Raw genomic sequence first — 23,344 nt, 5'->3', positions numbered from 1 at the left:
GTTGGAGTTTTAGTCCCTGGGAGCTCTGAGGGTACTACTTAGTTCATATTGTTGTTCATCCTAAGGGGATGCAAACCCTTCAGCTCATTGGGGACCCTGTACTCAGTCCAATGGATGGCTGTGAGCCTCTACTTCTGTATTAGTCAGGTACTGTCAGAGCCTCTCAAGAGACAGCTATATCAGGCTCCTGTCAACCAGCACTTGCTGGCATCCACAATAGTGTCTAGATTTGATCACTGAATATGGGAAGGATTCCCAGGTGGAGCAGTCTCTAAATGTCCTTCCTTCAGTCTCTGCTCCATAGTTAGTCTCTGCAACTCCTTCCATGGGTACTTTGTTCCCTCATTTAAGAAGGAATGAAGTATCCACACTTTGGTCTTCCTTCTTCTTGAGTTTCTTGTGGTTTGTGGGCTGTACTTTGTGTATTCCAATCTTCTGAGCTAATATCCACTTATCAGAGAGTGCATACCACTTGTGTTCTTTTATGATTCAGTTTCCTCACTCAGGATGTTATTCTCCAGATCCATCCATTTCCCTGAGAATTTTATAAATTCATTTTTTTAATAGCTGAGTAGTACTCCATTGTGTAGATGTACCACAGTTTCTATATCCATTCCTCTGTTGAGGGATATCTGGGTTGTTTCCAGTTTCTGGATATTATAAATAAGGCAGCTATGAACATGGTAGAGCATGTGTTCTTATTACATGTTGGAGCATCTTCTGGGTATATGCCCAGGAGTGGTATAGCTGGCCCCCCTGGTAGTACTATGTTCAAATTCCAGAAGAAATGCCAAACTGATTTCCAGAGTAGTTGTACCAGCTTGTAATCCCACCAACAATGAAGAAGTGTTCCTCTTTCTCCACAATGTCCCCAGCGTCTGCCCGTCACCTGAGCTTTTAATCCTAGCCATTCTGACTGGTGTGAGGTGGAATCTCAGGGTTGTTTTGATTTGCATTTCCCTGATGACTAAGGATGTTCAACATTTCTTTAAGTACTTCTCAGCCATTCGGTATTTGTCCGTTGAGAATTCTTTGTTTAGCTCTGTACCCCATTTTTTAATAGGCTTATTTGGTTCTCTGGAGTCTAACTTCTCGAGTTCTTTGTATATATTGGATATTAGCCCTCGTCCTAAGTAATTTCAATAGGTCACAAAGCCCAAACCAAAACTCATGAACCTGGGAAAGGGGCTAGTAGAGATGAGGTTTGATAGGAGGAAGCTGAGAGCCACACGGTGGACAGCATAGTCAGAATACATTCTGTACACTCATGAAATGGTCAAAACAAAAAATTACTAATATAAAAGCAATTTTCTATATTTTTTAAAGGCTAAACAATAGCCCATTGCACATATATACCAAATATATACCACATTTTGTTCCTCTGTTGATTGCATCTGAGTTGTTTACACCTTTTGATTTTTATGAATAATATTGATTAAATATTGATATTTCAGTATCTTTAAGTAAATACATGCTGGTGTTTATACAGCTAGAAGTGGACTTTCCAGTCATGTGGCATTCATTATATTTAATGTTTTGTAGAACAGGAGTTTACTATAGCAGCTGTACCTTTGAAGAACAGAAGTTTACTATAGCAGCTGTACCATTTCACACACACACACACACACACACACACACACCAGAAATCTACAAGTTCTCCTAACCAGAACTTTTAAAAACTTTTTTCTTCTAATAACAGCAATCCAAATTGCTGTGCAAAACAGTGTCCACTGATTTTTGGCTTTCAACCCTGACAAGCAGTGCTGACCACTGTCAGGCGCTATTGGCTGTTTTTGTTTTATTTTGTTTTTTGTTTTTGTTTTGTTTTGTTTTTTGGTTTTTTGGTTTTTTTTGGAGAAATGTTGAGTCCTCTGCTTGGCCCTACTAAAAAACATACCATTCCTGGGATTAGAGGAATGTGCAATAGACTGGTTTGTGGGGTCTTATGTAATACTTATTCCTCGACTGAGCCTGATCTGGCCTCACATAAGCAACCTTAAAAGTAAAACCCAGAAGGACTATACTGTTTCCAAGTAACTTAACTATATCTCAGAAACAAATTACAAATTGTAAATACAAATATTTGTATTTACAGGAATACAAATATATCCAGCACAGGAAAGGTGAATTTTAATTCTGAGTTATCTGGACCGACTGTGATTAAGGAGGCCCATGAAAGAATAAACCCCATCCTTACTGTGCACATCAGTATATGCCTTATCATTAACTTACAGATATTAAATCCATTTTCCTATTCCCACATGTGTTTCAGTCATCATTTCAGGGAAGTGGGTTTTATGGAGTTTGTCTGCCTTGCTTTGTCTTCGGTAGTACTGAGGTTAAATCCAGCCTTCTTACGCACAGGGCGAGATCTACTAGTGAGCTGCATCCCTGAACCCAATCTAGGTTATTATTTAACTACAAATAGGACTGAATAGTTATTAATAGCATGCACACTTAATTAATTTCCACAGATGTCAAATAAACTATTTGCTTTGTCTGGTTAAACAACCGCAACACTGTAGATATTGTCAGTCTTTTCAGAATCAAATCATGCCAAGATAGAGTCCTAGTTATAAATGTTGACATAGTAGTATACAATGAGAATATTTTTATTTATATTATTAAAGATGATATTGACTTCTTTTTCAGATATCTATATTATTTTTTTTGAGTAACACTAGAATAAAATTCAAAACTATACTGAGAAACAAAATTAATTAAACTCAATAGTAGAATTCAAATTGATTCATCTTTGAGAAATGATTTCCAATGACCTAAAACTCTATCAAATGGCTGTAGGCTAACTTCATTGATGTCTCTGTCTAAGCCACCAGTTACAGGATTTATAAGTAGAGGTAGCTAGGCACGGCTATGTATGTGACCATAACATTACATTATATTTGGGGTTGTGATTTTAGATCACAGATAAGTCCTGAATTATCCTGTGTTTAAGGACTTAGATACATACAAAAGCATTTGTACACCTCTCTCACTGCCTCCTGCTCCCCATATTTCCCTCCTTTCTTCCCTCTTTCTACACCCCCCTCTTTCAAAACTGTGTTTTCTAAAATTTTATTTTACAAGGAAATTAAAGCATTTTCCAGCTGTATAACTTCAGCTAGATACTGACATGTGTTTACAATTTGTTGGCTGGTATAGGGTGGCAGTTGTAAAAGAATCTGCGCAATTGGATTTCTGTTTGGGGGTGTTATTACTAGATAATTGTAAACTATGCTCTTTAAATCAACTGAGGACATTAACTGAAGGAAAAATCAGTAATGTACACAGTAAAATTCCTACCTCTAATCCCCCCACATGGACTCTGCTAGATCATATGCTCAACCTTCTTTGGCTATTTGTTATAAATGTACTGAGGTTCCTTGGTAGTAATTGTCACCAGACCACATAGTAGTAGATGTTTGATAAATATGCTAAGTGACAATGAATGACCTCCAAAAATCAGACAGGTCTGACATCTAGTGTCTCAGTCCTCCCTAGCTTTACTGGGCTCAGTCAGGATTAGCTTTGAGGCTCATGGAATGAAACATTTCCGTACTATTCAGACTGTATCTACCTGGAGGCATAATTAACAGTGAGAATGCCATTAGCAGCATCCGTACAGCACCTTCCTCTTCATAGAACTATGCTATTTTACATAGCCTTCCATTTAGTCCTCCAAACCATAGGAACTATTGTTTCTACATTTTCCAGAACAAAACTCACCGAGAGCTTAGCCTTGTTCAAGGTCAGAGGGACAACAGAACAGCAGAAGGAATCTGAATCTCATGTGTTTGTGTTCAGAACTGACATGTATAAATGGAGGATGGTACGACTTCACAGTAATTCCTTGAGGACTGGCATAAGTTAAACTGCTTTGTGAATTTTTGCTGATAGTATCATACATGTCTGAAGATTTATCTTCTTAAGAAATTAATATTATTACCTTGTTCCTTCCCTAAGGGACTGCATGTTCCAAGGTTTTCATGCACCCAGGGAATTCTTTATCTTATAATATTGCAAAACATGTATTTCAAGATTGTTCTCTCTTGGCCCACAGTAGTATTCTACTGCAATAACAGAATGTGTAAACAAGGGGGGAAGACCCCTTCTTAAGAGATATTTATACAATGCTGCTTGACTTGGGGAAATGAATTCATAATGGACAGGAGGGGGTGAGAACTGACAAAGCACTGGGAGGCGGGGTTGTTTTGCTCTTGCTTCTGCCATCTGTGCACAATCACTGAACAAGATACAAGCTCTGCCTTAGTCACCTTCAGAACAGCAGCTGCCCCGACTGCTGCTACTGACAAATCAAAGCCCCTGCTCAATCCAGAGTGCCTTTCAAATGTGGGGATTGGAGGAGCTTCTGAAAGGTCAATCTGATGAGCCTCAGTCCTAAGAAAGGCCTTCACCAGGCTGGCAGTAGAAGGTAACTGTAATGGCTAAGGTAATGAGACTGTCATAACAAACAGGCCTCACACACCTGCCTTTGCATAGTCATGTCTGCGCTTACATGAAGTCCAGTGGGCAGGAGACCAGAGGATCGGCAGCTCTGCTCCACACACACATTCACAGATCCAATTGCACACTGCCCTCTTCAGTGCCTTTTCACCCCAACTTTCAGGCATCTGACCTAGGAAGGAGGAGTGACTCCATATGGGAAGAGCTGTGGACTGCATTGAGAGGTAGTGTTTCAGTGTGTACTGGCCAGGCATAACTAACTGTAAGAGGCGCTGGAAAAGCTGTACATCCACAAGGAAAAGAAAACAAGGGGAAGAGCAAGCCTGCCAGAGTTAGAGCCAACAACAGCAAAGGGCTTTCTGAAGAAGGAGGAAGAGAAAAGAGGGGAAGGAGGAGGAAGAGGAGGAGGAGAAGGGAGGAGGAGAAGAGAAGAAGAGAGGAAATGGAGAGGAGGAGGAGGTAGTTGTGGAGGGAGAAGAAAATTATAAAGTGCAATTATTGCTAAGGGTCCATGTCTCCAATTTACCAATATACAGCACTGTCAGAATCTCTTTTGTGTATCCATTCATTAGTATCTTACTGTGTGCCAGATAGCATGTTATACCTGACAAAAGACAAAAAAATGGCTCCAGCCATCACAGCTCATGGTGTGCCACACAGCAGTGGGTGAAGGGGGACAGGATTTACCTGGAAGAAGAGCCCATTAATGCCCTTAAGAACATAGCGCCTAGCACAGGGCTTCATACTTAGTAAAAGGTCAATGGCCTGAATCTAGGCAGGCAGTGGGTCTCATGATGGAAGGTGAAGAAGGAAGTGTTTGTGGGTAAAACACATGTGGATAAAGCAAGAGAAAATGTCTCAATGTCATATATAAACAAAAGAGGACAGGGAACAAAAACACTAGCTGTATCTCATTTATATACATAAAGGGAAGCAGTGAGCTGTACAAAACCCCATCCAACATTTGAGAACCTCATGAATCTTACATTATGCCTTCTGCTTGTCTTAAAGCAGGTTTTAGTAGTGTCAATGAAAACTGAATGTGTTTAATGTCAAGACTTGGCAATACTATAGTCTACTGTGTTTTTCCATGCAGCCATGAAAATGACTTTTCTCAATGTAAATAAAAATACCACATCATCAAAGGTAATTTGAAGACCAGTGTGCAGTGACCAGTTGTGATTCTCAAATGCTTTGGTCGTGAGGCTGCAGAACCAGTTTATAGCAGATGTAATTGCAGTTGATTCTCTTGGAAGACAGTCTTCTTTAAAAACGTCGTACTCTTTATTATTTTTAATATTGTATGTGCATGTGGGTCTCTATGTAGGTGTGCCAGACCAGCAGAAGCCAGAAACATCAGATGCCCTAAAGCTTGAGTTACAGGTGGTTGTGAGCCACTTGACATGGGTACAGAGAATCAAACTTGGATCCTCTGGAAGAGCAGTACGTACTGTACTCTTAACCATGAAGCCATTTCTATAGCCCCTAGCAAGGGACTCTTTTAAAATTATCTTTTCCTTGATATTGATTTTTATATAATAACTTTACCTTTGTATGACTGTGTTACCTAACACTAACTGGACAATACTTATGCTCACACACTGCATTAATACTTTGCACTGATTGGTTGATTCTTGCTTATGCTGTTGGTCGTTTCTTCTAGCTCCAGATTGTGAGGCTTTTGCACAAAGACGCAAACCTTATTGGCAGGGGAAGAGGCAAAGCAAATGTTACTTTATGACTTCCAAATTATTGCAGATTTAAAAAATTTCTCTCAAGTAACATAGAGATAAGTGTTTAAGTGTGTGAGGGTCCCACGTCACTATCTTGACAGGCACTGTCCATGGGAAAGAAGCAACACTGGCCAGGGCTTCAGAATTTACTTAATACTTACACATTTTTAAGAACTACTTCATCTACTAATTAGCACATTTCAAAGTTAGAAAATAGCAACTATACTACAGGAAACAGAGGGTAACAAAAACTGCATCTCTGTATATACATCCATCTGTGGAGTATTTAAATGGTAAAGGCATAGATTTTTTTTTTAACCAAGGGGTTACACTATGGAAACAAAACTTGTATTTGGAAACTAACTAGGAAGCAATTAAGTCCTATGTAACTATATAACTGAAATTACAGAAATTCATGTGGCTGAAAATATTTTAGAAAAAGCTAAAGGTAGGACACAACTGCCAGAGGAGTGTCCTAGACTAGAAAGCATTCCAGATGGACAAGGGAGTTCTTCTTTGAAGGAAACATTTTAAAAATCTTTCAGTAACTGTAAAACACTTGACTTCTGTAAGACAGTTACTAACTGGACTTGTCTATCATAGTTATTCACATAGCAAACTACATGTGCTTCAAGGATTAAGCCAGGTGGAAATTTTCCAATATGGTTGCTAACAGTTGGAATCATGTCTAGAAGAGAATTTCTGCTGTCAGATAAAGCCTCAATACTAATTGCCTTATAAAGCTTTTCTGTGAGCTTCCAGAATATAATGAGAAGGAAACAGGACTCTCACCCCCTTGACTGGCATACTGCATGAGATAGACTGAGACCAAGCCCTGTGCTACTAACAAAATACCCACTTCCCATAGAGTCTCAAACTCTGCTTCCACCTCTTAGATCCCATAGAGGAGTTGGCCAATTCTCACTTTTCAGTACTGGAAACATTAGCTCAAGTAACTCAGAAGGACCTTCTCGGGGGCTAGGGAGATGGCTCAGTACTTAAGAACACTGGCTGTTATCCCAGAGCACCTGTGATTGGCTCCTAGCACCCACTGGGTGGTGGACAACCACCTGTAGAACAATTCCAGGGGATCTGGTGTCCTCTTCTAGCCATTGTGGGTATATGCATACACATGGTGCACATAAACTCACATATACACATTCACATAGATAAAAATCAATTTTCAAAAGGAGCCCTTCCACCGTAGAAGCCCTGTGTGGTTTCATGCTCTTTGAATACATTTTTGTTTGTTTGTTTATCTGTGTAGGTGTTTTGCCTGGATGTGTATCTGTGTATCATGTGCATGATGCCCATAGAAACCAAAAGAAGGCATTGGATCCCCTCAGCCTGGAATTACAGATGGTTGTGAACACCTATGTGGGTTCTGGAAATCAAACCTGGGTGCTCTGGAAGAACATACCATGCTCTTCACTGCTAAGCCTCCTTTAAAACAAACAAAACGCTTATTTGTTTATATGTTGGCACAGAGTGGAAGTCAGATGACAGTTTGCAAGAGTTCTCTCCTCCTACCATGTGGGTCCCTGGAATGGAACTCAGGTCATCAATACACACTAACACCAAGAATAATTGTGATCACATCTGTTGCTGAGTCTTTCTGTGAATTACTAACAGCTAACCTCTACACAGGAAAGGAGCATAGCACATCTGATCTTGAGCTTTATCAAATGTCACAATCCCAAGTGTCTAAATGTAAAAGTAAAAGAAATTGTGAAAAATAAAAATAATACTGGCTAGTCTTACCACTGTCCAACAGCTTTGCCAGCACTCAGACCCGCTCTTAAATCACTGCAGACTCACCACAGTAGAAAGCCTGATTCTTTAGATGGCTCTGCCAAGTTGCCTGCTGAAAACAGTAGCTGGCCTTCTCAAAGGCTAGGCTACAGGAGAGCACTGACCACCACACGGGGAAAGAGCTGTTGGAGAGGGTTAGTCACATGAACCTGAGGAGAGGTTAACTAGCCATGTGGCAGGTCTTAGAATTGAATAAACAGGGTTAACTAAGTTACAAGCTAGTGGGAATGAGCCAAAGCTTCATGAATAATTCAGTCTCAGAGGCATTTATTTCTGGAGTGTGGGAATGGGTAGAAAAGCCTGCAGCTATAGACAGACTTCCCTTATATTTTTTTAAGAGGCTGTTCTTGGGCCAGTGGGTGGCTCAGCAGGTAAAAGTGCTTGCCACAAAAGCTTGGAGACCTGAGTTTGAATCCTGCAACCTGCAATAGAGAGACCCAACTCATGAAAGTTATACTGTAACTTCTCAATGTGTGCTGCTAGTGCATGTACATGTGTGTACACAAACGCAATACACACGGGAGAGGGGGGACATCTTTCTTTCCCTGCAGTGCTGGAACTCAAGCCCAGGGGCTTGATATGTATTAAGCAAATACTATCCTTAAGCTATACCCCTATCTTTAATAGGCATTCATGATGACGAGTGGGCTTGTCCCACAACCAGGATTTCCTTACAATTATTTCCTGCATTGACTACATCCTAAGATTATCTCCTTCAAGGGCAGACCCTAAGGTCATTTGGACAAGCCTATACAGACACCAGAATCCAGGATGACCAAACAAACCTGTTTAGTAACATGGTGTGGATTGATTTCATCTGCATGAGCCTTCTGGGGATACCACACACCAAAGAAGGGAAACTGTGCAGCCAGAATACCAGCACTCCTGCCTAGGATTGAAGCCATGTCCTCCAGCGTAGAAACAGGGAGCTCTGGGAAAACAGGCTGCGGAACCCTCTGATGGACCAGGAGGCATGCATTTATGGACCTTGCTTACTTATGGCAGATCAGCACTGATTTCCATGGGCACAAAGGAGAATAAAACAAAGTATAGAAGTTTTTAAGCCCTAGCTGGCCTCAGGAAGAATTTCTGTTAGATTCAGAACATGCCTAGCACCCACATGACACACTCTGAAGGGAATACTATAAGAAAGTATGACCCAGGTCAGTGGCTTGTGATGGTCACTCCATCCAGCCCTGAGCATAGCACAGTGCTTGTGTTCCTGAGTGTGGGTGGCATTGCCATCTACTCTGTGGTCCACAGTGCTCCATAGCAGGTGTCTACTCCAGACAGGCCACATGTGACCCTTCAGATGCTGGCTCAGATCAGACATTGAAGAATTTTTCAATAAAATGTTTGGGCCCCTACTCTGCCTTCACGAAATTAGTTAGTTTCTCTACTGAGCTTCTCACTGCAAGTGCACACTCCTCCGTCTATCCACACACTGTATGTGTCTGGCTTCCAGAGCACACGGCAAGACCTTAGCACCTGAGTTCATGTTAAAACCGTGTCTCAGTTCACCTTATACATCTTTACTATGTAATAGAAAAGGACTTCTAAATTGACAACAAAAAACATTTGTTTTCTTCTCTTCTAAAACTCTTGGATTGTTCTTTTAATCGTGCCACGAATGTCTTTTGTCGTCTGTGTGTGTTGGCTCTTATAGATAGGATCTCACACAGTATTCAACCTAGCTTCAAGCTCACAACAATCATCTTCCCTCAACCTCTCAAGTGCTGGGAGTACAGGTATGACCCAGCATGCCCAAACTCACCAATGCTATTTTTATTGAGTTTTTGATGCAAACTGTCATTTTCTGTCTAATCTATATCTAATTTAAAGAAAAAATAGTATGTTATTGAATATACAATATACATTTTTATATTTTTATAGCAGCATACATGTTTAGCTGGCACACAGATATCTTTATGGAGTCTTAATTTCCTTATATATCAACAGATATTGCAATTAAGCAAGACAAAAGAACAGACCCTTGAAGTGGGAAATGCCACAGATTCGGTTTTCCTTATGTGAAAGCCCTTGCTCTTCATGTTTACTGCTTTATGATTCTTAAGTGACACAATGCTGAGATGCGTGCTTCATTGTAAAACTCTCTCAGACTTCTAATAGTTACAGACAACAGCTTTCCTTTTAACAAACAATAACTTGCTATTATATAACCCAACTTTGTATATATCCTTGTAAACACATTTTCTCTTACCAATGACACATTATATCAGATCTGAGAAAAGCACCTTTTAAGAGTGCCTATTTTTGAATTATATAACTACATGATTATAATGATACATATTCTTTAGTTTGGCATGTACTTTTTTTTTTTTTTTCACTGTGAGCAGGGACTATGGTAAATGGCACATGTTTTATACAGTCTACTTAGATGAGTAACTGAGTCTGAGTCACAACGGGACATTAGCCTGGCTGAGGTACACTCACATCCTTCAAGTTAGGAAATGATATAGCAATACCCTATAAAGCTAGTGAAATTATGCAATCACAGAATGTTCTGAACAGTGATTTAGGAGCCCAGGTTGTCACAGGGCTTCTACTCCAGTATTCTTATCCTGAAGATCATAATCATAATGCCAATCACTATATAGGCTAGCAAAGTTTTTAGAATCTAGATAGGCAAGAACGTGGCAAGAAGCTTTGAACACAGATCAACAATGCTTTCAGTACTCTTGATCCACTTGCTAAGAGCCTTTCAGATTTATATCTTGGTGGGAAACAGTGCCCTGAAGCAACGGAAGGAAGTCAGAAGAGCTGGTCTGAGGGAAGACTTAGGTGGTTCATGGAGAAACAGTAACATGACTCTCATAAACCACCAGATACAATAAAATAACCTAAGAGATAAAATATTAGAGCCATATTTTCTCATATGTACAGTTAATTAAACACAGAAACTAAAGAACCTGAGCCTTTGAAAGATACATTCTTTTATATTTTAAAACCACCTTTGGAGGACTGTGCCCCAGAATTTCTTCCTCTTCCTTTGTTTAAACATGTGTGTGGAAAACATCCAGCTTTGTTTGGCTCAACACAAGACAGCATTCAGAGCAACTGAAGAGCCAACACCCACAGTCAGAGCAGTGGACCCTCCCTTCCGGGGTAGAACCTGATTCAGAAGGTCAGGGCCCAGGGCCTCTGTGGTTGCTGCAGGAGCAGCAAAGAGACTGTTCTCTTGCTAGCTCTCAGCTTACCTTGAAGAACTTCCATAGGGAGAACAGTCCAGGCATTTTCCAGGTAGGAAATGTAAATATAGCGAGCTGTATTACAGGCCAGGCCAATGTACAAAACCCTGGAAAAGAAAAAAAAAAAATGAAGGAGAGTTAAGTCGAGGGTCAAGTGTGAAACACAAATTGTGAGTATTCCTTATTTCACTCTCCAAATCATTCATGATTAAACAGATATGTTCCAAACTTAGGAACAGGGTACCTCATGGAAAAACAGTGTAGGAAGGAGATTGTCCCTATCTCATCTGCCTGCTGCCTCATGCTTAATGTCCCCAAGTGCTTAATGTCAAAGCCAGCATCACCCTTCCTGAAACTTCATTAGTGGCAAAACTGATGCTTTTTTCGGATAGTCTGGGCTCACAGCCAGCTATATAATGACATTGCTGGCCTCCTTCCAGGTAGCTGGAGCCTAAACATGCCTGGGACCATAGTCACTTCATAACAATGGGCAGAGAGGTTAAAGTGGATGGGGGAAGTGTAAAAATGGGAACCTAAGACTTGATTATATATGCAGGTCACCAAAGAGTTTCATAGAATTCACATCTTTGAAAGCCAACCAAGTTATGACAAACAGTAAACTGGAAATCAAATATGTTTTCTCTGGAGTACAACTGATTCACGTTTGTCATTTTTAAAATTACCTGTGATATCACATTCTTATAATTCAGATAAATGTACAGCAATCTCTCATATTACTACCACCAAAAATATAAGTAAATCAGAGTATAAGTATAGAATAAGGCTATGCAGCAAGCCTGGACACAACTGTGGCTGCTTCTCAGCCTGTGGCGACAGGAGCAGCCCCCACCCCTATTTTCTATCTTCTGATAATTTTCATAACCTTGAGGCTTTTATTTTCTTTCCTTGAGAGACAGAGGCACAGACAGACAGACAGACAGACAGACAGACAGACAGAACGTGTGCACATGTATCCAGGTACACACAGGAACCAGAATAGAGTACTATATCCCTTGGACATCGAGCCACAGGCTGTTGTAAGCTGTCTGCTATAAGTGCTGGGAACCAATCTCAGGTCCTCTAGAAGCACAGAAAATGGTCATGGCCACCAAGCCTCCCTCCAGCATGCTTGCCATGCTCTCTAAGTGGATGAAAACCAGAGTGAAGGAAAACCCACAGGACGATCAGCGTCTGCCCTCATCTTGCCCAACTGTATTTTTACATTTTCTAAACACTGCCTCTGGCTGGAAGTGATCCTAAGTATGGAAGAAAAGACAAAGTCAGTGTGGGGAGGTGCAGGGGGCAGGGACACACTGCTAGAAGGAGTTTATGGGGCCCTCAAGGAAGCGCTCTCCATGGAGAGAGGCCTGGACCATTTAGTTCTACAGATAGTATATTCATACTTATGTGGCTTAGTGAATAAAAGCATGTACTTCAATCTTGTTTGATAAAAATTACTTTTACTTGTTACTAATCTATCAGCCTCTCTCTGTTACAGAAAATGACACAGAAAATTAAGATATTAACCCCTATATAGAAACAGGCCTTTCAGCTCCATTTTTAAGTTGGAAAGCAGCCCCATTCATAGTTTCCACTTAGCCTAACTTAGGGATCAGTATTAGGGCCTATGAAGTAGACAATTTAGGTTTTCTGCACTACAGTCTATTGCAATTGAACCCCACTGTGGCGGTGTGACTGCAGCCACAAATGAATAAGTGTGGCCATACCAACAGTTAGTTAAAAGCACTAGAATTTAAATTTAATATAATTTTCATGAATCTTCTTGTGCTTTCTTCTCAACCACTTTCAAAATGTAGACTTTTTTTTTAAATTAATGGGCTATACAAAAAAAAAAAAAGTCCAGATTTAGCCCTTAAGCCACAACCTTGACCACTGGCCTAGCTCATTAATTGCTAGCCTTAGCTATATATCAAATTTACTCTGATACAATTTCCAGACACATGTGTCAAGACCCATCTCAATAAAGTGCTCTGGGTAAAGCCCAGGTGTGGTACATTAAAAACCTCCAGGATTGTTCTGACGCTGAGTCAGGGTGTAGAACCACAGGCATGCTTCTCCCAAGTGTCTCCAGGGATATCTCATAAGCCTGTCCTAAGCAAAATTGCTAATCACCAACATTCATACTGCCTATCTTTAACCATGCTTTTGAGCTGTGAAACTCTATTTGATCTAGGACACATTTCAAAACTTAAAGCAGCACAATGTTAAGCAGCCAGGTATAAAGGATGAATTATACTGTGATCTGCAGATTCTCCACATGTGCAGCTCAGTCACTAGAGTTCCTGGTGTGGATCCTGTGGGACTCTTAGGTGTTCACTGCCACCAACCAGCTTAATTGCTATGCATTTACCATTACTTCATCCCCTTGGTTCCAAAGTCACAACAGATGGTGTGTTGGATCAAAAAGAGTCCCACAAAAAGAAACATGAGAATAGAATAAAACAGGATTTTCACACATCAAATACTGATAATAACATCGTATCCCACAAGTTTGTGGTGATCTCACAACGCAAGTACTTGACAAGTGGTGGCATTACCGTTACTTTAAAAAGTGGAGGGAAGATCCAAGAAATTTTTTATTCTCTGACAAAAACTTTATTCCAGGAGCCTCTTAGATTTGGGATTTCAAATGTCCCCCAGAGTCTACATGTGGCAGCTGTGGACTAGCTCCCCAGATGTGCGTGCTATTGGAATGCAGTGGAGAAGTCAGTGTGGGTCACAGCTGGGGGGCACTGTTCTGGGAGGTTGTGGGCTTGTCTGGTGGAGGTGAGCTACTGGTAGATCTTTGAAGATTATAGCTGGCCCTGCTTCCAGTCCCACCCCCTGATTCTCAAGTCATCAAGCTGTAAATAAAGGAGCCTTACGTACCACAAAGCTCCTGCCTCACTGATGAGCCACCTCTCTTTCCCTGTCATAACAGATTGTACTGTCTAAAACTGTGAGAGTAAAAATGAATCCTCTTCCCCTTAAGATGCCATATGAGGTATTTTGTCAGAGCAGTGAGAAAACAACTAAGACAGGGGTCATGTACTTGAAGGGGACAGTGGGACCCCACCCCTTTTCTTGTTCTCTGCTTCTTGGTCACCACGAGGTGAGAGGCTTTCTTTCACCATGCATTCTGTACCACAATGTCCTCCCCAACCACAAGTCCAGAGACACAGGCCAAAGTTAACCTGGAATGAAATCATAGCCCAAATATATCGTCCTCCTTTTAGGTGTTGTCTCTAGTATTTTGTTACAGCCATGGAAAATTGATGAATACTGAAGGTGAGCATTTCATTCCTCGCCCACCATTGTGGAGAACAGTCACTTTAAGCAACTAGCAAAGGTTGAATTATAAGCTGGAGGAAAAGTGGTACGTGGGTCTATGAAAAGGCAAAGACATAGACATACTTACTGACTGAAAAGTATTTCAGCAAAACCCAAGAATCCTTTGAGTTTGAACAAATAGGATATTTAAACTACAATCTATTCCCCCTTTATAGACTGAATGTGAATGTATTTGGTGACAATACATTCAAATAAGGTCACAGGGATGGGTCCTAATCCAATGTGACAGGTCTGGTATCTTCAGAAGGGGGTGCGGGGGAGAATGAAGACAAACCAAAGAGTGGCCCTCAGAAAAGCTAACCCTGATGGCACTTTTACATTAGACTTTTAGCTTCAAAAACTTTGAAGAAAAATGAGTGTTCTAAGCTGTCCTGTCACTAGTATTTTGTTAGGGCAGCTCTGAAGCCAGTGCATTTACTTGGAGTTTGTTAATAAAAAGGAAGTTATTAGGTATTTACTGGGCCTTCTTCTGGACAGACTAAGTCTTTATACCGAACATAAAGTTACGTTCAGGGTCTTAGATGATTCCTTGGTTAGCAGTGACCTAAAACACTTCTCAGGGAGTGAGCAGGGATGGAAACCTATAAATCATTGCTGTGAGGGTAGCAACAACTTTCATCCCTTTCCTATTCCGTAGCAGGAGCCAGCAAGAAAAGTAGACAAGAAAGAGGCAGGTTTGAAGCAGGTATTTGGTGTACGTGATATTACCCACCAAGATGTGTAAACATAGCAAAAAGCCAAATAACTTGTCAGATTCACCTGAATCAGAACAAAATGTGAAAGTTGGAAACGTGCTTAGGAGACTGTAACTTCTTATATAAGCATAGTTCATGGTAGCAGCAATTTGGGGGTGACTGGCAGTCACAATAAGGCTGGTATTGTTTTCAATAGGTGGTGTTGAAGAAAGACACAGAACTGTGAAGTCATTTGGGGTTCCTGATACAGCGTATGTGAGCAGGATACCAACTGTAATACAGCGGAGTACCCATCCCCACAAGCCAGACAAAACCACAGTGAACATGTGTTTTAAAAGTGCATATTTACCAGGACATCACTGGGCACTCTGTACACTGCTGAATTCAAGGAGAATAAAAACAAACAGAAAATGTTCCTTGTCTTTAAAAAAAATGGCAATCCACTGGGAAGAAAGCAATATCAATAAACAAGCCAAAACAAGGACACATGCACAAAGAGGTATGAGAACACTTGCTACCAATATTGGGTCAGACATACCTGGGTTAAAAACTAACAAAAGTAGAAACAGCATGACACTCAGCAGGAGCACAGGGAACAAAATTTAACCAGAAAGCGAAAGATGGACAGAGACTGTGTTGAAAGATATAAAAAGGATAAGAAGTATAAGGACAGAGGGGATAAGGAAACCTCTTCCTCCAGACTTATTCTAGAAAGTATTCCAGAAACAGCACAGGAGGAAACAGGGAGTCTAAGTAGGCTCATCCTGTGACGCTCAACCAATTTTCTACACAGCCAATCTAGATCTCTGGGACCTGCGTTTCTGTTTCAGTTTAAAATAGCAGGGACTAGAGGGCCAGCTCAGGGGGTAAGAGCACCAGCTGCTTTCACAGAGGACTCAAGATCAAGTCCTAGTACCTTTGTCAGGTGACACAACTGCTTGAAACTCCAGCTCTGGCCAAACTGACACCCTCTTCTGGCTGCCACAAATACCCACACACCTGTGGCACACACACGCACGCGCACACACACACACACACACACACACACACACACACACCCCTCTAGACAAAAATAATAAAAATTAAATTAAAAAAAAATATCAGGGTCCTAGCTGAGATACTACTGAATATTGTTCCTATATCTTTAGTCTATTGAGAGTCTGGGTGTAATTAAACCACATAGTTGTCCAAAGAGTTGAAAACATGAAATAGTATTTCCACAATCATTTTCTTTCTGAACCAAAAAGGAGGAGGAAGAGGAAGGGAGGGAAGAAGGGGAGGAGGAAGAAAAGAAGGTGATCTGCAGAGACAGATTTAAGGAAACTACTTGCTGGCTTCATAGTCACATATCAGAAAGCATACAGAATTTAGTGGGGACATTCAGATCAAACCAATATTATTTTAAAAACCATTCCTCACCCAGCCTACCTAGCCCAGCACCCAGCCTACCTAGCCCAGCACCCAGCCTACCTAGGCCAGCACCCAGTCTACCTAGCCCAGCACCCAGCCTACCTAGACCAGCACCCAGCCTACCTAGCCCAGCACCCAGCCTACCTAGCCCAGCACCCAGCCTACCTAGCCCAGCACTGTACCCTCCAGCCCATACGCATGCTGAAGGAACAACGGGCCCAGCACCTCCCCATCCCTATGTCCTGATGGTGCTCCTTCAGATCTCACTCGGCTGGATCACATACACATTCCCTTCTGCAAACCATCACAACCCCATGTGACTCTCTGCACAACACTTAGCTTAGTAGTAACTACACATGATAAGCTGACCGTGTTGTCAATGGAAGGTGAAGTCTCCGATATTATGATCCCTCCATTTTATACTTGCTGCCTGATATATAATGAGTACTCAATAAATATTTATGAACTGGTGGGAATTATGAATACTTTAAATCAAACACTGATTAATAAATATTTAATAAACACATTTACATTATATACTATGGATACAATTGCAAATAAGATATAAATATTCATTATGCATATATTATGTTTATAAGTATATTTCCAGATAGCTGGTTAGAGTGTAGAAATAAGTGAATAGTTTATGAAGAAATTGATTAACTTCTTAAAAACAGGAAGGTTAAAAAAGATGTCCATATTTGGCACTATTTTTGACAATGTTCATGACTAAGCTTGAAGATAAATGTGATTTCTGTGAAGATGTAAATAGTTCAATGCATAGGGGCAAGAAGAGACTTTGGAGGACATCCTGAGACACTGTCCAAGGGAAGGCAGCAGAAGTGCAGAAGCAGACAACACAGCCTGTCTCACTAAAAGACAGCATGGTTAACATGCAAGCCATAAGGCTCCAAGAACCAGTAGTGTTCCCATAGAACAGCTGAAGGGACAAGCCTGAACTCGCTCTTGGAGGACTCCAGGCAGGTATCCTGGGCTACTGACCCATCCTTGAAGGACAGGGCCTAAGAACCACCCTACATCAGAAAAGAAGATGGGAGAGAAGCAATGATCATCTTAGCTGTGTGTGTCTTGTGCAGATACCAATACCAGTTGACAAAGTCTGAGGTCGCTGCTGGACCAAGTCATTCCACGTTATCGTCAGATCTTTCTCCTCTTAGATGACTAAGAAACATAGGACAATAACAGCCACCATCGGCAAGGTCACTGTAGTGCCAGTCTCTGGTCATATTTATATTTCTTTATTGTTCTCTTACCTGTCTATATTTGTCCAGGAAGGAAATTAGAATTTTCAAAACTGAATAAGACTGTCATTAGTGGGATCCATCTACTTCAGCTCAACTGTTATATTTTTTCCAAATAGGTAAAAGCCAAGTGAACACACACACACACACACACACTATTATTTAGTTCTTCCTAATAGGGCTGAGGTAGCAACATGGTATGAATGCTATAATTTCCAGAGCATAATCAGTGGCATTTGATATATTGTTTATTTTGGGAAAGGCATCCAAAGTTTAGTTGACTCTAGGTGATATTTGAGAGAACTCAAAAAGTTAATTAACATTCAAGCTAAAGGGAAATTGTGACCAAGTCCATATTGCCCCTCTTGCTTTTGTGCTTGTAATGGTACATTTGAAGACATGACTTAAAAATCAGACAGACAAAAAAAAAGAGCCAGAAAATGAAGGGGATGGAGAACCCCAGGTAAGATGGATGATGTGGAAGAGTAGCCAAGGGAGGTGGAGAAGCAGGCTGCAAAGACACCCAAGCAGGTGGGTACCCCTTCTTTGGAAGAGGGAGTGCAAGGCAGACCACGGTGCAATCTGTGCAACAGAGTACTGTCTGAGGCCTTCCTCAGTTTCCAGCTGGACTTGACCCTGGAGCTGCCTGGGATCTCCAGCATCTGTCTGGATCAGCTTGTCACCAAAGAATTGGTAGACAGAAGAACCCAGGTCCTGATGACATCATTTGAGACCTACTCAAAACTGCACCTAAGGCCATTGGCTGGGCTTTTCAGCCATACAATATATTCCCCTCTTTAGTTAAGTCTCTCTGAGTAAGGTTTTCTGCCATGTCCCATGTGACACGAATGTTAACTGCCTTATGAGCTAACAAGTTCTACATCACTACATATGGCCAAACCAAGGCTAGGTAGTGATCTTCCCATGACTAGAGGCCACCGTGGGATGAAGCCACTCCCGTGGGTCTATATCCCCATACATACTACAGAGTACTTGAATGGTTTAAGCAATAGATAGTTACCGTCTTAGGATTCTTGGGGCTTGGAGTTCAGGAAAGGGGTGCCCATAGTGTTGATTTCCTCAAATGCCTTCCACCTCTGGTTTGTTGGTGACTGTCTTATCCTATGTCGTTGTGAAGGATGCCTTCCCTCTGTGCTTGTTTGTGTCTGGATCACTTCTTATAAGAACCGCAGTCAGGATGGATGAGAGCCCATACAAATGCCTTTATGCTAATTTAACCACTTCTATAAACATTCACTTCCTCATGAGTGTGTCACTGCAGCCTCCCCATAAACAGTGGGTCAGTGTTGGTGTCCCAGGGACTCTGCCATGAGGTGAAAGGGAGCTGGGTCTATGAGAAGGGATATGAGCACTTTGCGCAGCCTCATTCAGACATATTTGCTCATTTACTTTAGCTGGGGGATTGGCATTTACTTTTCCACTGGTCGATATAAAACAAAAGGCTTGTACAAACATTGCTAATTAATACACTTTGCCAGTGTGGAGCACAGTGGGGCACGTGGATTATATTCAGGCAGGCATACTTGAAGGGGCTTTTCTATAAGGTCACTTTTGAATAGATCAAATAAGCCTATAAAGAATAAGTGTAAGGCTATAAAAAAAAATGGCTCAGTCAGTAAAGGTGCCTGCCACCAAGCCTAGCAACCTGTGTTCAACCCTCAGAACCTTCTTGGTGGGTGTCTTAGTCAGGGTTTCTATTCCTGCACAAACATCATGACCATGAAGCAAGTTGGGGAGGAAAGGGTTTATTCAGCTTAAACTTCCACATTGTTGTTGATCACCAGAGGAAGTCAGGACTGGAACTCAAGCAGGTCAGGAAGCAGGAGCTGAGGCAGAGGCCATGGAGAGATGTTTCTTACTGGCTTGCTTCCCCTGGCTTGCTCAGCCTGCTCTCTTATAGAACCCAAGACTTCCAGCCCAGGGATGGCACCACCCACAAGGGGCCCTACCCCCTTGATCACTAATTGAGAAAATGCCTTACAGCTGGATCTTATGGAGGCATTTTCTCAACCGAAGCTCCTTTCTCTGTGATAACTCCTGTGCCAAGTTGACCACACAAAACCAGCCAGTACAATGGGAGAAAAAGAAGTGGCTCTGTAAGTTGTTCTCTGACCACCACACATGTGCTGCAGCACCTCATGCATCCTTTCACCCAGACACATATGGAATAGAAAATAAGGTGTGTAAGGCAGCACTAAGTAAAATGCAAAGCTTTCAGCAAGAGCATTGATGCCCTGAGAATTCTGCCCAAACCCATAAGACTCTAGGTTCCACTGAAGGCACATAGCTCTGGAGAACATCAATCTGGTGCAGCCACACTGCTCTACATCACACAGCCACATTCCCATCACTGGATGGATGGACAGATAAGATTGTGTGAATGCCTCTTGCACAGTCCTACTCACAGGCTGAGCATCATGGAACATAAAGGATAAGGGCATCCAGGAAGGGGAGGTCTGATATGTGACTTCTTTCAAAACCACAGCATGAAGTAGACACATAGTTTGAACTAAGAGAAGCATGGTGGCTACTCCAGCAGCCCATTTCACAGATAAGCAAAGAGAGGTTTGGGGAGGGCAGGAATCCATCACAGAGTCACTCTTGGACTTGACAGCCATGTGTTATTTTCCTACTGCAGGGTGGGTCCCTGGACAGTAGCTTGGCGTGTTAATGTTTTTTCACAGGACACGGCTGAGCATTTAGATTAAGGAAGCTGGATATGTATTTGTATTGGCTTTGGAAAACTTTCTGACATTTTAAACTTTCACGAATCAATGAGAAGAGCAAGCAGAAAAAAAGTAGAAAAGCAAATGCCACTCAGCAGTGGTCCAAGATTCTGGATCACAAAAAAGCTTACCCAGAAGCAAATGGTGTTCTGGGAAGAAAGGAGCCTAGCGGCCATCTCCACTGAGGAAGCTGGAGACGCCACAGGCATCCATCCAATGGAGGCGGGGAGGAGGTGAGGAGGGCTCCTTGTTTACTGGAGGCTCAAAAGTCTCCTATTAGCTATACAAGTAACGGAAACCAAGGACAGGCTTAGAAGAAGGGAGGTAGGAACAAGACACAGAGCACTCAGCACAGAGCACTCAGCACAGAGCATTTAACACAGAGCACTCAGCACACAGCACTTAGCACAGAGCACTTAACACAGAGCACTCAACAGAGCACTCAGCACAGAGCATTTAGCACAGATTACTCATCACAGAGCACTTAACACAGAGCACTCAACAGAGCACTCAGCACAGAGCACTCAGCACAGAGCATTTAACACAGATTACTCAGCACAGAGCACTCAGCACAGAGCACCCGACTTGCTCTTTAAATCTAATCCCAGCCCTTCCTCCCATCATCAACCTTTTAGGGATCTCTCTCTCTCTCTCTCTCTCTCTCTCTCTCTCTCTCTCTCTCTCTCTCTCTCTCTCTCTGTCTCACACACACACACACACACCTCTCCTTATCTTAAAAATCTCATTTTACAAGTATGTGTTATCATGTTCTGCCTACATTTAAAACTGATTTCTAAAAAATATACAACTCCAGAATAATTCAATTAGCAGTAATAACTTAGTAAGTAAATAGTCATAGTCATTATCACTGATTTGATTAATTGCAGTGAAATTATAATGTCATCTATAATGGTTACACTGACAATAATATATGACATGTGCAAATGATCAGATAACTTGTATTGAAGTCTCTTCTCTCAAACAAGGGGAGATTATGGACAAATCTGGTTTGATGTTTGTTTGTTTGTTTGCTTGTTTGGTTTAGGCTTGTACAGTAGGTTTGCTAAACCGATGTCCATGTCCTCAAGAACGCATACACCTGCAGAAGAAAGCTGTGCCACTGCTGGACTCATTCCCTGGCTATTTGCTATGCTGAGCCATGAGTTCCTCTACAGTATCCCCTGGCTGTGAGAGCATTTGGAAATCTCTTTACATACAGTTCAGGCTTTCCTTCCTGCCTCTATGTAGAGGCACAGAGGTTGCCTCACGCTGCCATAAGAAGGTACCTGAGTTGTAAAAAAAGTAGACATTTATTTCTAAGTTCTGGGGCCTGGAGACTCGTCGTGGTTGTGTTTGGTGACAACTCTCTCACTATCTGGTAGAAGGCTGCTAGTTATAGTCTCCTTACATTCCAGGAACTGTGACAGAGAAAAATGGAGGGAAGGAGAAAGAAACAGGAAGTAAAAGGGAAAGGGAGAAACGGACAGGAAATGTAGGATGATGAGGGAAGGGAGAGGGAGAGGAGGGGAGGGAGAGAGGAGGGGAGGATGGGAACCAACAAACGTGAAAAGAATTGAGCACACAAGCACGTCTGATAAGCACTAACCCCATGACCTCATCGAAGGTTAATAACCTGGAAAGGCTTCATCTCCAGGCAGCATCCCAACGACAGATCAAGTGCCAGCAGGTCAGTCCTGGGAGGACACAGCCCAGCCCTCCGCAGCACAACTCTGCCTCAAAAGTGCCTGAGATTTAAAAGTTGTACCAGACATTGTTCAGTCCAAGAAGAAAAGATGACTAAAAGGTAAGATGGGTTTCATAAAGGAACAAAATTCTTGCCATGCTAACTTATAAGTTTAGAGTTGAGAATAGGGCTTTGAAGTCTGGTGGTTTTCAGCACATCCAGCCAATAATCCACCAGAACCACCAGAATGCCCGACATGAAGTCATAAAACCACAGACTTACTACAAGTGTTGCTGGGATTTCTCTACAACTTTATTTTATAATTTTAATAGTGATGTTCCTCAACATAGCTGAGAAGGTGATGTCACAATGTCAGGGGTTGGGCACACACATACTGTCAATTTATTAACGAGCTGTGCCACCATGGGCATTTAACAATTGCAGCTCTCATCTTAACATGGACATGGCAACACCTGACACCCATTGGTAAGGCATCCAGCGCGTTTCTGCAAAGCACTTTGTATGTAATAAGCATGCACTTTGTATGTAATAAGCATGCATGCAAATGGTAGTATAGCCACCCTGTTCTCATTGTCTTATCCTGTAATCATGTTTTGTTGCAGTGAGAGATTGTTACCATATTTTGATATTTTACTTATGCTCTAGATTATAGGGAAATTCAGAAATCTTGATGCTGTTAAAATAGAATAAAATTTTTCAACTGAATTAAGAACATACAAAGTATTGACTTATAGCTCAATAAAAAGAGAACAATTCATATTTTCTTTGAAATCCAAAGATGTAGTAAAATGGACCTTTCTGGGTATATAGCAACATAAGTACTTAATGAAGTAATTTTTATTAGAAAAAAAAACAAAACAAAACAAGAAAAGGGGCTGGAGAGAAGGCTCAGGAGGTAAAGTGCCTGCCACAGAAGCGTGAGTTTGGATTCACCAGCACCCTCGTAAAGTCCAAGA

The 23,344-nt window shown here is 41.6% G+C and overlaps 1 protein-coding gene across 3 annotated transcripts in view; it reads right to left on the bottom strand.

The window, feature by feature from the left end:
* The window catches only part of Mfsd6 (major facilitator superfamily domain containing 6), a 67,267-nt gene that overhangs the window by 8,417 nt on the left and 35,506 nt on the right, over positions 1-23,344 (bottom strand). For all 3 annotated transcript variants that reach the window (XM_031367421.1, XM_031367419.1, XM_031367420.1), the window contains exon 3: positions 11,228-11,325. In XM_031367421.1, the coding sequence (XP_031223281.1) occupies positions 11,228-11,325 (98 nt within the window). The remainder of the gene's footprint in view (positions 1-11,227; positions 11,326-23,344) is intronic.

The sequence above is a fragment of the Mastomys coucha genome, unplaced genomic scaffold, assembly GCF_008632895.1.
Source record: "Mastomys coucha isolate ucsf_1 unplaced genomic scaffold, UCSF_Mcou_1 pScaffold14, whole genome shotgun sequence".
NCBI lineage: Eukaryota > Metazoa > Chordata > Mammalia > Rodentia > Muridae > Mastomys > Mastomys coucha.
The sequence above is the reverse complement of the archived record's forward strand: the minus strand, read 5'-3'. Positions and strand labels throughout refer to the sequence as shown.